The 14308-nt window shown below is 36.4% G+C and overlaps 1 protein-coding gene across 6 annotated transcripts in view; it reads left to right on the top strand.

Moving 5' to 3' along the window:
- The window catches only part of Adipor2 (adiponectin receptor 2), a 90211-nt gene that overhangs the window by 48350 nt on the left and 27553 nt on the right, over nucleotides 1–14308 (top strand). For all 6 annotated transcript variants that reach the window (XM_010630410.3, XM_010630407.3, XM_010630406.3 and 3 more), the window contains one exon: nucleotides 715–971. In XM_010630410.3, coding sequence (XP_010628712.1) covers nucleotides 801–971 — 171 coding nt within the window. In that variant the 5' untranslated portion in view covers nucleotides 715–800. The remainder of the gene's footprint in view (nucleotides 1–714; nucleotides 972–14308) is intronic.

Below are 14308 nucleotides of genomic sequence, written 5' to 3'. Positions count from 1 at the left end.
TTTAATGTAAAACATTACCTATAAAATGTGCTGTATAAACTCAAAATCTCTTTAAGTGGAGGTTGAACAACCTATTTACTTTATAGAAAGTGTGGTGAGTTTTGGTTTTCTCACCTGTGAAATAGAAATAAAAAATACCCTATGGATGTTTAAATGAGATTGAATGTATAAAACCCAGCATGAGCTTACATATATTTTTTCTACAGTTAGGTAATTTTAATTGAAATAATGTGTTTATGGTTAAGGAAAATGCAGTCAGAACATGGAAATGAGCCTTCTCACTGTAGATCCAAGGTTCTTTTTTATGCACGTCTATGCCAAGAGCATAGTTTTGAATAATTTCTGGTACATGTGTACTTATATAATGTTGTATATTTTATAACTTACATACAAGGCCAGGGATTTGGCTCAGTGGTTCCACTGCCTGCCTTGCCAAGTGCAAGGTCCTGAGTTCAATCTCTGGTACCAAAACCAAAATAAAACAAAGCTAACATATAAGTGGGAGCATAGACATGTTGCCTTGTGTCTTGAGTTTGTCATTTAAAAATAGATTTTTAACAATCTTTCCTATCAGGAAATTTTAAAATATATTATTCTATTATCATTTTAATGGTTATTGAGTTTTCTGTTGGCTTTATGTATCATAATGTAATTGATGTTTTCCTCATATGTGTTTATTTTAAAAATATTTTTTCAAAACTTTCCTCTCTTTAGGATCAACTTAAAATCCTGAAAATCCATTCTCCCAAGAAGAAGGGACAGAAAGAAAGACCGCTTTGTAAGAAAGGCTTGGGTATCCCATGAATGAGCTAGCAGAAAACCGGTTGGGGTGCAGCAGGACTCCAGAGCCAGATATAAGGCTCAGAAAAGGGCACCAACTTGATGGTTCAAGAGGAGGTGATAATGACAACCACCAAGGAGATTTGAAGCCCATTTTAGAAACATCTGTTCATTCTTCTCATCAAAAAAAAGTAGGTAAAGTTGGAGTTGGATGGTGAACAAAGCAGAAATTATTTAAGGAGATGTGGCAGGAGAAGGATATCAAGAAGTGTGTATATGTATGTTGCGTGTTGCCAGTGCTGTAGAGGATGGAGGATGGGGTGTCAATTAAAAAAAAATTCAGGATTACTAAGTCTCTCATTAGATCAGGTGCTATCGATTTTGTGGTTACCCCCTTCCACTGACACTTAAAATCATAATCTGATTTATCTTGTTTTATGGTGAAAAAATTAGTTTCTGTAGTTAATTTAACTATATAACCTTTCTAATATGACTATGTTTTAATTATATCATCTTTGTGATTTTTTTTTTTTTTAATTCTCATTGTATACTGGAACTGTTTCTCCAGAAACTGTTTACCTCCAGAGCATATCTTGGGGATCGTAGAATTCTTAAGAACAGAAGGTAGATTTTAATATTTCCTTTCACTTCTCAGAGGAAACAGCAAATTTTAATCAGGCAGCTTTACCTAGCAGAAGTAGAAATATTTGTGAACTGCACCAGAAAGTTATTGTACAGACATTTTGTTGTTTCTTTTGGAGCGCTTGCATTAATTAGCATATATTCATGTTGTGGCACTAGTATACTATTTCTGGGATCAGGGGTTGTGCCACTGGTGGGTTGCAGTATTACTAATTCGTTAAAAAAATTGAACATGGATGGAGGATGTAGCTCACTGGTACACTTGTCTAGCATGTGCTAGGCCTTAGGTTCAGTCTCCATGACTGAAAAACAGCAAAAACAGCCAGGTGTGATGGTGCACATTTGTAATACCAGCTACTACTTGAAAGGCTGAGGCAGGAGGATTCCAAGTTCAAGGCCAGCCTGGTTAACATAGTGAGACCTTGTCTCAAAATAGTATGTAGGTGAGCACCCCCAGTATTGAAAAACAAAAAAAAGCCAAAAAGTTCAAAATTGAACAGCAAAGTAGAATGAAAATATTAAGGTGCATAATTATTGTACATTTTCCCCTGACAGCTGCCATTCTACTATTTGCTTCTATGACTGACTCTTAAATACTTCATATAGATAGAATAGTATTTCTCCTTCTGACACTGGCTTATAACTTCACTTAACATATAATGTGTGCAGGGTTCATTCATGTAGCATATGACAAAGATTCCTTTTCTTTTTTTAATGGTCACAAAGTTTTATTAAAGGTAGGAAAAGAAACAGGCTCTTAAGAGTGAGTTTGGGCCAAATAAAAGTAGGAAAAGAAGCATACTCTACTGGGGGAGAGTGGACCACCATGCAAGAGAGAACACAGTGGCAAAAACTAAAATGTGGAGAGTCGTCTTTGTATCATCTGCACCTCAGTCTGACGTCAGGTCTAGACCACCCTATTGAAAACTGCTCAAGTTCTTGGAGAAGTCCACATGTAGGTTTTTGGGAACTGGTAATTGAAAAGTTATATCTACTTCCCCAGCCAGCATTGCCATGCCTTAATTTTCTGTCTCATTTCCCCCTTTATGGGGTGCTAAGGAGGTGGAGGTCTCTGTCTTCTGTAGCCACCACCTATTGGGGTTTATGCTCTTCATCTACCTTGGGGTATTGTGGCTCACTGGCTGAAACAAAAAAAAAACAAAACACCTGTCAGAAGACAATGAGAAAAGAGTTAGTGACTATGGAGCTGTCTGTTACTATTTTAATGTTAGGGATGTAGAATCCAAATATGAGGAGCAGGTCAGATTTCCACACTACTTGTAGAGGACGAGATATGGCAGAGAGGAAGGTTAGATAAATTATTGAGAGCCTGAGAGCCATAGCTTTAACAAGATTACCCACATAATGGCTCTAATTCAAAACGGGAGCCTTAATATAGGTGCCCATTTAAGCTGTGGTGAATTAAGTCATCAGTGACTCTACTTATCTATACGTTTAGCAATACTGGAGTCTTGCTTTCTGAAGAGCCTCAGGTCTTCCAGAGGTTCTGAGGAATAGTTTTCTTCTTAGTCATCTTTAGGGTTTTGGAAGGGCAGGTCACTGACATCCTGCTTGCTTGCTAATTCCCAGGAGTGGCTAACTTCTGGGACTTTTCCATTGATCAAGGATACAGCCTAGTGGCAAACTCAGTGGAATCTGTGGAGCATGGTTCATGAGCTTCCCATGGCTCATCTTGGGGCCTGCTCTCCTGGCTGGCTAAGGAAAATATTACTCGATTTTGAGGTGCTAAAGTCTCCTGAATGTGGTTTCTAGTTTCTTTCTGTCTGGACCAAAGAATTGGTCAAGACAAGCACAGACAGTAGCAATGTTTTATTAAAGGTAGGAAGAAAAACAGGCTTTGCAGAGTGAATTTGCGCCAAATAAAAGTAGCAAAAGAAGCACACTCTACAGGGTGAGGACAGGCCAAGGTTATAAAACAAATCAGGTTATAAAAGTGTGAATATCCAAAGGTTTCCCCAGGTTGTTCTAAAATAGTTTGTGCAGTTGAACTGACTGTTCCCTGATATGTTAAGCCCCTATGTATTGGCGATGAGAAAACAGAGAAAGCCTAAGTAACCAACAGGCTGTTAGTAGGTAAAGCGACTGAGGTGTAGGTCTTAAAACTATTTTGTTATACTCAGTGTACTGCATTTCAGTGATTTACAATTCTAGACAGTTTTGACTCGCAAAAGACACTTGACAGTATCTGGAGACATTTTTGATTGTTACAACTGGGGGTGGGGGTGGTTGTGCTGTCCTTATATAATGATCAGAGGTCAGGAATGCTGCTAAATACCCTACCATATCCAGGCAGCTCCCACAAGAAAGAACCACCTACCTGGTAATGTAAACAGTGCTCAAGTTGAAAAATCTGATGTGTTCTACCTTGACACTATATTGTATATCTAGAACTGTTACACTTTTTAGTAATAGAAGTATTGTAGTAATGTAATTTTCAGGCCCAGGGTTATCATTTTGAAAACCTCCAGGAGATGCCACCAAATCATAATTTGTGAACAATATGGACTTCTCAGTTCTGTTATCTATACCATATATGGTGAAATAGATGGCCTTGTTTGCCTACTCTGGGCCAGAGTGCCTTTCTAAGACCTAGGAATACAGAGAAGAATCAGACAGCATAGATTCTTCCATGCGTGGCACAAATGCAGAAGTCAAGAAAACAGACAAAATAAGAGATGAGCTACACACCTGTAATCTCAGAACTCTGGAAGGCACAAGTCCAAGCCCCACCTTTGCAATCTAGTGACTTAGTGAGATGGCTGTCTCAAAATAAAAAAATGACTGGGAATATAACTCAGTGAGAGGGCCCTGGGTTCAACCCCCAGTACTGTACTCCCTACCCCCAAAAGCATAAATGTATAAGATAAATACCAAAAAGTATAAGTGGTGTGAGGAAAAGTGTCTTAAAGTAATGAGGTGGTTAGTGAGATTTTCTGCCTACAGTGGTAAAGGATGACTTTTCTAAGACCAGGAGGAAGACTGTTTCCAGGGATAGGAAGCAATCCTAGTGCAAAGAGAAGAATAAACTTTTTTCTTTTCCTTCTCTTCTTCCCTCTTTGTCTTGTATTATCCATCTCTCTTCCTTTCTTCTCCTTTTTTTTTTTGTTTGTTTTTTGAAAGACTGAGAATACCAGTGTAGTTAGAGCAGAAGGAATGGGATGAAAAGTGAAATGAGATGAGGTCAGTGGGCCAGTTAAAGAACAGGTCATGCAGCTGCATAAAAGGAAGTTAGATTCTGTCTTAATACATAGTTCACTGGAAGTTGGTAGGCTTTGAGATATTTAAACGTGAGGGAGAGATTTGTGTTTTTAAGATTGACCTGGTTGTGGAGGATGGATTGAAGACAGAATGGGAGAAGCGGGACCAGAAGTGTGTTAGAATACTGTGTATGAGAGATGATGTCACTTGAGGACAGGATGGCAGTAGCAGCAGAAATGGGCGAAAGTAGATTGAGTATGGGTATATATTGGAGGCCAAAGCAGTAGGACTTCCTGATTTATTAGATGTGAGAATAAGAAAAATAGTGGTATTAAAGACGGTTGCTGAATCTTATATCCTGAGCTAAAACTGACATTAGAAAGTCAAGAAGGCGGAGCAGTTTTAAAGGTGGAAGTCAATTTTGTTTTGGAAATGTGAAATTGAAGGTTGTCATTAAATATCTTACAAAGAGATATTGAATATTGCTAGAAGATTTGAATGTACTTTGATATATTTATATACTGTTTCATAATTATATTTAAGATGGACACATATACTTACACAAGGAAGTTTAGATACAGTAGGAATGCAGTGTACTGTATTCACAATGGGCCATAATTCATATGTTGCCATGCCAGGCAGCTTGAACCACCAGTGACACATACATGACTGTCCCATTGGGTGGCTGTTTATTACTTTTATTAGTAAAAAGAACAATAAAGTAATTAGATCCATTTGTACAACCAGTGGTACAAGCTACCTGATGGAACAGTCATGTAGGTACCGCTTGGTGGTTCAAGCCGAAGTAAATGTGTAAAGCTTGAAGGAATTTCAGGTGAGCAGATTTGACTATGATTAAAAATGCAGTGAAGTGATATGTTTGTTTGGTTTTTTGAGACAAGGTTTTACTATGTAGTTGAGACTGACCTGGAACTCACCGTGTAGCCCAGGATGGTCTCGAACTCATAGAGATCCTCCTGCCTCAGCCTCCTGAGTGTTGGGATTATAGGCGTGTGCCACCACGCCTGAAGGCAGTGAAGTGATATTATATCCCATTTATTTATGAAATAGTAAAACACATTATTAATAGTTCATAATTTGCCCACCCAGTCCCTTGTCAGATTGACATTAGGGATTTTCTGTTTATTGTTACACTGTGTATTTTAGTTTGCTGTCTTCATTACAAGAATGTGTCTTTTAAAGATGTTATTGTATTTATGGTTTTGTTTCACTAATAACCAAGTAAATATAATTTTTTATTCTTATGAATGAACTCATTTTGTTGCCCTGAAAACCTGCATTTAATTTTTCTTTCATTCTTAGTGCTAACTCAAAAGCCAATAGTCTGAATTAAAAAAAACTATTTTTTCTTCTTTTAGCAGATTTTCCAGATTTTGTATGAGAAATTAGGGAATGAAAGGATATAATCTATAAATTGTGGAGTTTTGGAGCCCGAAAAACCCTCTGAAATCATCTTGGTTGCCTTCCTCAGATTACCAATGAGAAAAACATGTGTTTTTTGTTTGTCTTTCATATTCCTAATGCTTTTACATTATTTTTTATTTTATATTTTGTTTTTTTGAGTCAAGATCTTGCTGTATAGTTCAGGCTGACCTTGAACTCATGGTGATCCTCCTGCCTCAGCCTGAGTGCTAGGATTATTATAGACATGCACCACTGTGTTGTTTTTAAATTTTTATTTATTTTAAAAATTGAGATAGGGTCTTGCCTGAGATGAGACCGGCATGGAATTCTCTATGCAGCCCAAGCTGGCCTGGAACTTGGATCCTCCCACTTCAGTGTGCATCATTTTCTTTGAGTATTTTTTTTTCCCTATTTTAAGATGCAGACCTTAAGTAGATCAGTTAGGCTTCTTTGAAAATACGGTGAGAACTCTTTGGCTTTCTAAGTTGTGTCAAATGCCAGTTGCGTATAAAGATAAAAGTGTAATAGGAAAGGCAACAAGGATGTCTTATGTTTTAATTAAAAATGGGTAAAGTGAAATTCTGAATTTGTGAAATGAGGTTTAAGTTAGTTAGGTGTTTACAGAACGATATAGCTTTTTGTATGTGTTTATTTGCTACCAGGTTCCTTTGTCAGTGACTGTATGAAGAATGCTCATCTGAGAGTCAGGTGTGGTGATGCATCCCTGTAATCCCTGGTACTCAGGAGGCTGAGGCAGGAAGATCACCACAAGTTCAGGGCCAGCCTGTAGTACATACTGAGTTCAAGGTCAGCCTGAACTCCCTAGTGAGACAGTAACACCTCCCCCAAACAGCAGTAACAACAAAACACTTCTGATAAGATATGACTTTTTACAGAAAATAAATGCAAATAGCAGGATTTTATTGTAGATGCATTGAATTAGAATCTTTTGGTCCTGATGGTGGGTATATATGAGCTTGACAAATAACTAAGATGCTTACTACTCTTTGAAAATGAATGTGTAAAGTAATAGTTTTTTTATATAAATAGTTAATGTATTAAAAACTTAACAGGAAAATACTTTGCAAAGAGATAAATATTACATGTCCAGTGAGGAATATTAAGGAAATTAGATTAATTTGCTTTTTGTTAAGGTAAAACAAATTTATTCAAAGTTTACTTTTTTTCTCCCTAAAAATGAAGTGATTTTTAATCTGTGGATAAAAGACTCTCCACATAATATTCAGAGGTACAGGAGGTAGCTCAGTGGTAGAATTCTTGTTTTGCCTGTGTCAGGCCCTGGATTCATTCCCCAGCACCAAAGAATAATACATTTTCATTGATTTTAGAATAGATTTAAATTGCCCAGGTGTGGTGGCGCACGCCTGTAATCCCAGCACCCAGGAGGATGAGACACTAGGATCACTGCGAGTTCGAGACCATCCTGGGCTACACAGTGAGTTCCAGAGTTGTCTGAACTACATAGTGAGACCCCCGTCTCAAAAAAAAAGAAAACAACCCCCCCCAAAAGATTTAAATTTATAACAGTTCTTATGGTGATTTCAAGAACCAGTTTCCAGAGTATAGTGTAAAATATTATGTGTTGACTGCTTTATATTCTGAAGGGATAAAGATATTTTATAAATATGGTAAGAAATTTGTCTTTCGACATTGTTAATCCCTAAGAACTATTCCCCTATACAGACCACAGTGTTACTTTTTGTTGTATTGTTTTTGTTTTTGTTTTTTCTTGGAGACAGGGTCTCACTATGTAGTTGAGACTGACCTGAAACTCACTATGTAGACCAGGCTGGTCTGGAACTCACAGTGATCCTCCGGCTTCAGCCTCCCGAGTGCTGGGATTACAGGCATGCCCTACCACAACTGGCCATGGTATTACTTTTTAAAGAACTCCGATAGGAAGAAATTTCTAAAGGTTCCCCAAATATATGCAGTTACATTTTCTATTGTGCTTACAACATATGCAAAATATAGTACATCCATATCCATATTTTTGTGACCAAGAAGCTCTATAATTGCCCACCCCCCCAACACTATTTTTTAGGTTGGTCAAATCCATCACCCTTCCTGTAACAAAATTAATCTTTCCTGTTACCACAACTTTGTAATTGTGTCCATGGCTGTTTGAATTGTTGGATTTTCCAAATAGTTTCAAGTTTTCTTCATTACTCAAGAGATGTGCTGTGCAACTAGTGGCTTGTGCTGGAGAAAATGAGGCAGGACACTCATATTAGACCTCATCATCCTCACATCCACATCTGGCAGCCAGTGACTGGTGGTGTCCTCCATAGCTAATATTTTGGAAAAATTTAACATACTATAAAAGTGTATTTATTTAAAGTGTACAGTTTAGTGTCTTTAGAATATTCAAAGAGTTGTATGACCATCACCAAAGTCTAACCTTAGAACATTTCCCTAGCAATGAAGATTTATTTGCTTCAGTTGCACATAGGGTAAAATTCCAACTCTTTTCCATAACCTGTAGGTTTCTGGATGATCTCACCACTATTTGTCTCTTCAGTTGCATTTCAGGACATTCTCCTTCATGTTCAGTGAGCCACAACTACACTAACCTTATTTCAGTTCCTTAAACAGGTTGATCTCTTTACAGTTTCCCTTCCTTCACACATAGCTCTTTGTAGCACTACAGTGTTTTTAAACCTACCCCTCTCTCGGCTAACCACTGCTTATTCTTTAGTATTCAGGTTAAGCATCAGTTTTCCGAGAAACCTGCCCCAAATTCTCTACCCCTACTTCATTCTACATCAAAATGCTCATCACTATCTTTAATCATACCTTTTATTTTCTATCCAGTATATAGCAAAACTTAAATATTTATGTGATTGGATGTTTAACAGTTATTTTTGCTAATGGATATTTTTAAGTTTTAAAATGAGAATATTGCCTTTTTGATGGCACTGGAGATTTAATGCAGAGTCTTCACACTGAGCTACAGTCCTAGCATTTTTTATTTTGAGACAGCTTTTGTTAAGTAAGTTTCCCAGGATGAGCTTGAATTTATGATCCCCCTGCCTTAGCCTTCCAGGGTGCTGGGATTACAAGCAAGTGCCACTACTCCCAGCAGATTCTTGCCTTTTTGTTCACCCCAGTATCCTCATATTCTAACCTAGTGTCTAATTCGTTCATAAATAGTTGTGAAATAAAATTTTCAGCAGCCAGTTTAGAGTACTATATCTAAATTATGCCAAGTAGTTTGCATAAAGAGATGTACAGGAGAACACTAGGGTATGCTATTTGGATGTGCAGGATATTAATTAGAATAGATTTTAAAGAACATAATTTTCATATGGTCAGAATTGTGGAAAAGGAGCTTTGGTTGGTGATAGTGATCCCACTGTAATTGTGGAATTGGGTATCAGATGTTATATTTCATTTGATGAAATTTTTGTGTTTATAGATACTTTCAATTTCCTTGTGAATGGGAACCTTTTATTTGATGTATTGGAGAGATTAGTCTCTGGCTTTTTATGAAGCAGATTGGGCTTTTTAGAGAGTACTAGAAACCAAATACTTTAATCAAATACTCAATGGTGGGACACACTTGTAACTCCAGCCCTATGGAGGCTAAGGCAGGAGATGAGTTCAAGGCCGGCCTGTGCTACATAGCAAGTTTGAGGCCAGGCTGAGCTATGTAGCAAGACACTTTCTCAAAATACCCAAAAAACAAAAAACAAAACAAAACAAATAAACCAACAACAAAACAAAAACCTGCCATTTTTGCAATAGGAACCTGCATTTTCCAAAAGCTCCTCAGTGATACTGAGTACCTTTAAAAATCAAGAGCCAGTGATCACAGTCTTTTCCTTTTTCTGATACAAATACATAGGTTTCAGTCTGTTAGAACTTTTTTCTACAGGATAAGGTTAGGCTCAGAGGAGCTGAGTGTAAATGGGAGTTTGTAAGGAAGGGTAGGTAGGTGCCTTGTCTCACAGGGTTGTAGTGAGGATTAGTTTAGTGCTTGTGAAGCAGTGAGAACACTGCCTGGTATATAGAAACAATGTTGCACATCTTGCAGGTGTCTGTTTGTGTCAAAAAGAAAAGCTTTGTTTAAATTTCACCTTAGAGGGGTAGACTCTTCTATCCAAAGGCCAAAATTGATCTACCAGATTATGATTTTTATATTTCTTTTTGCTGTTAGACTTTACAATCTTTTTTAAAAATGAAAACAATTGACTTAGATATTGATCACCTTTCCCTTAAGTATTATGTTTAGTTTATCTTCTGCATCTGAAATAGTCCAGGAATATTGTATTTGCTTAATATATATTTGAGTAAATAATTGAATGAATGATTAAACCTTAGTTTTAGTTCCACCACTACTGCTCAACAGCAGTCTGGCTTTGTCCAATTTTCTTTACTTGTATGGGCCTCACTTGTTTTAAAGTGAAACATGTTGAACTGCTGAATATTTAAGATTTTTATTTCCTCTGTATTTCTGTAGTCCTTCACACCGTAGTTTTAACAGTTAGAAGATAAAAAAATGAGTGAGGGTCATAATTTTTTTTCTAAAAATTAATGTAATTAGGTATCTTTGGTTAAACATCCCTATTTAATGAATTCTTTAATCATTTTATCATGCTTGGCTTTATTTAGTGAAGCTATTTCTTTGTACCAGTAGATAATCTCAAAGGAAACAGTTTGATAAAGGAAAAAAATTAAGGTTTAATGTTCAGAGTGACCTGAATTTTAGTCCCTGATTTCTTCCACAGCATTATTTTCCAACTTTTTTGAGGAGGATCCTTAAAGGAAAAACAACAAAAACTTTATTAAAGTGTAACATGCCTATAGAAAAATATATATATTATAAGAGGATAACTTAGTAAATGTTTGTAAACTGTGTACAACTAGTATGTAACCAGAATTCTCACGGATCCCTGTAATAGTGATTGCCTGTTTCCCTCCAAGATAACTATTGTAATGATTGCTTATAGCATAGATTCATTAAGCTTGTTTTTGTAGTTTTATGTCATTGTAATCATTCTGAGTGTACAATTGGATTTGGCTTCTTTCAGCATTATGCTTTTTTTTTTTTTTTTTTTTTTTTTTTTTTTTTTTTTTTTTTTTTTTTTTTTTTTTTTTTTTTTTTTTTTTTTTTTGGTTTTTTGAGACAGGGTCTCACTATGTTGAATTGAGACTGACCTGGTACTCACTATATCCCAGGCTGGTCTCAGACTCACAGCGATCCTCCTGCCTCAGCTTCCAAGTTCTGGGATTACAGGTGTGCGCCCCCACGCCCAGCTAGCATTATGCTTTTGATATTAATCTTTATTTTATTGGTGTAGCTATGGAGTCTTTAGTTTTATTGCTTTACAATATTGCTTGTATTACTATAACATTGATCCTGTTGTTGAAGCAATCTGTATTGTTTCCAGTTTGGGACTATTATAAATAATGTTTCTATGAACTTTGAAGTATTTGTTTCTTGACAAACATAAATGCCTTTCTGCTACCTCATATTTAGGAATGGAATTACTAGGTCAGGAAGGTGATCCCACTCTCCCTTAAAATATGAAAAACATTTAGCAAACCCCTATATAAGCTGGGGATTTAGCTCAGTGGTTCCGTTGCCTGCCTCACAATTGCAAGGACCTGAGTTTAATCGCTGGGACCAAAAAACAAAAACAAACAAAAAACCTATATGATAGCCATATTTTTTAATATTAGTGTGAAAAATACATGATAGAAATTGACTGTGAATCTAAATTAAATGAGTTTGTATTTTATAAATCACTGTAGTACCTACATGTATTTGGAAAGTAGTATCATTACTTTTTTATGAGAATGAGATATTTATTCAGTCCACAGACAAAATTTAATAGTATAGGCTTCCATGATTATTAAATTGATTATCGAAGCTAATATCATTAGGTTGGCAATCAAGGAATTACATAGAGCTGTGTAACTTTATTTACTATGCTTGATCTAGATTTCCATGTTACAAAATGGGAATAGAAATGCTCATTTCAGAAGATTGTAAGGGTTGATCATTTATTTTGTTAAAAAAAAAAAAAAAAAAAGCATTTCTCAGCCACTGGGGATCAAACTCAGGACCTTGCACTTGCCAGGCAGGGGCGGGCATTGCCACTGAGCTATATATTCCTGGCCATTCCCTTGACTTTTTTCATAAAGGCGATTTCTAAGTCTTTCATCTTAGTATTGACTCCTGCTGCCACCCCTGCTGCTGTTGCTGCCTCCCCTTACCCTTCTTCCTCTCTCCTCCCCCTCCTCTCGTTGTTCCCTCTTTCTCCTCTCTCTCTCTCTCTCCCTCATACTTATGCTAGGCAGGTACTCCACCAGTGAGCCACACCCCCAGCCCTTTAAAAAATTTTTTATCTTGAGATTGGATCTCACTAAGTGGCCCAGGGTGGCTTGAAGTTGTGCTCCTCCTGTTTTAGCATCTCAAGTACTAAGTAGTTTGATCACAGATGTAGGCCACCATACCTGGCAGCCCTAGCCTGTTTATTGGACTTTTCTGTTTCAAATCAAACTAATTTAACCTGACCTCTCCCTGATCAGCTTAGTTTAGTTTCAGGTCTCCAAACTTAAGTTTTTGAAATGCCAGAATGGAAGGAATCCCAAGAGATACTTAGTTTAATAAATACAGGCATGCATTTAATCTTTCTACAGGTATTTTTAGATTCTTTCATGTGATGGCACTTTGTGCATACAAGGGTTAAGACAGGATCTCTATTTGTAAACAGTTTACAGTTTCATTGAAGAGAAAGGTAAACTAGTACATTTAGGGTGAATGCTGTGTGATTGCCTGCAGAGAGTACTGTGAGAGCAACTCTATCTCTATGTGAGGATCAGAGCAGGGGAAACTAAGTGTCAAAGTTAGCTGGGAGAAAGGATTAAGGGGCATCATTCCAGGCAAAGAGAAGAGGATGTGAAGACCAAGAAGCAAGAAATAATGTACTTTTAGGGAATAATGATAATAATATAATAATAGCTAACATTTATTGGGTATTCACTGGCATATATTCATGTCCACTTGATGCTGAAAAATTTGCAGTGTAGTTGGGGTTGAAGTGTCGAGTACAACAGGGTGGAGGATGTGGTAGTAAAAATGCCTAGACACAAGGGCTTAAATTTCAGATCTTTAGACACCTGGCCCACTATTCTTCCATTGTCTAAAGTTAAATGTGTATTGTTATATATTGGTTGCTTCTAGGCTCCTGGCCCTAAGGTTTGTGCTCTTTTTAACTCTATAAAATATTAGAGTTGAACATATTATAAAATTTTAGACAAAAAAATAAAAGAGGCATTTCAAACTAGGTTGCCCTGATTTTCAATTTTATGGCTTTTCCCCCATATTTCTGAATTTTCAAAGGTATCAGGTTGAATAAAGCAATCAACTTTTATGGTTGCTCTACTTTTCCAGTGTTCTAAATGCTTCTCATAAATAGGGAGATAAAGAGATAACTTTTATTTATTTAACCTCAAAGTTATTGTGTTGAATTAGCTTACTTTAGAATGCCACTGTATTTTAGTTTATTACAAGAAAGCTATCTTGTAAATAGACTCTTGCTTGTGGGTCACTTCATGTTATTTCCATGGAGAAGTCTACTTAGGAAATTCAATTGAGATTAGAGAGAAATGGTATGGATAAAAAACTGGATAGTTTAAAAGATCCATACCATCAAGCTTTGATAGAAATAACTATTGAATACAGACAATGAGTATATATGCATTTTTAGATAGGTCACAATGTTCATGTGGACTAAAAAATTCTTTTGTTGGGTACTAGATACACACTTTTCATCAGTACTTATTCTGCTTAGCTGTCATTTTTTTGTGGCGGTGCTAATTTCCACTAGTCTCTGTATTTATATTTACTGACTATATCAGCTTGTTAATGCCCTTATTACTTATTTCTAGTTTCTAAATTTAAGGTTGATTTTAACTTGTCAGCTTTCAAAGAAGATTATCAAAATAACCAGTTGATCAAACTAAGCCAGGTTCATTATATACTACAGTAAATGTGAGTCTGAGTAGTGTTTCACTTTTAAAATTTTATTAGTACATGTTTGTAGGACATGATGATTATATTCATCGTAGGGAGTTAGTACTTGTACATAGCACATCTTAATCTCCCCCTGCCCCCAGTGTTTTAGAAGAAACACCTTGGATAGTTATTTACAGAGTTTTGGGATTTGGGTTCAAGAGGTTTAAGACAGGTCCTTTTTTTTTTTTTTTTTTT

The sequence above is a fragment of the Fukomys damarensis genome, unplaced genomic scaffold, assembly GCF_012274545.1.
Source record: "Fukomys damarensis isolate Sample0158 unplaced genomic scaffold, DMR_v1.0_HiC HiC_scaffold_5, whole genome shotgun sequence".
NCBI classification, from domain to species: Eukaryota; Metazoa; Chordata; class Mammalia; order Rodentia; family Bathyergidae; genus Fukomys; species Fukomys damarensis.
Note: the sequence above shows the minus strand (reverse complement) of the source record. Positions and strands in the feature narration are given on the sequence as shown.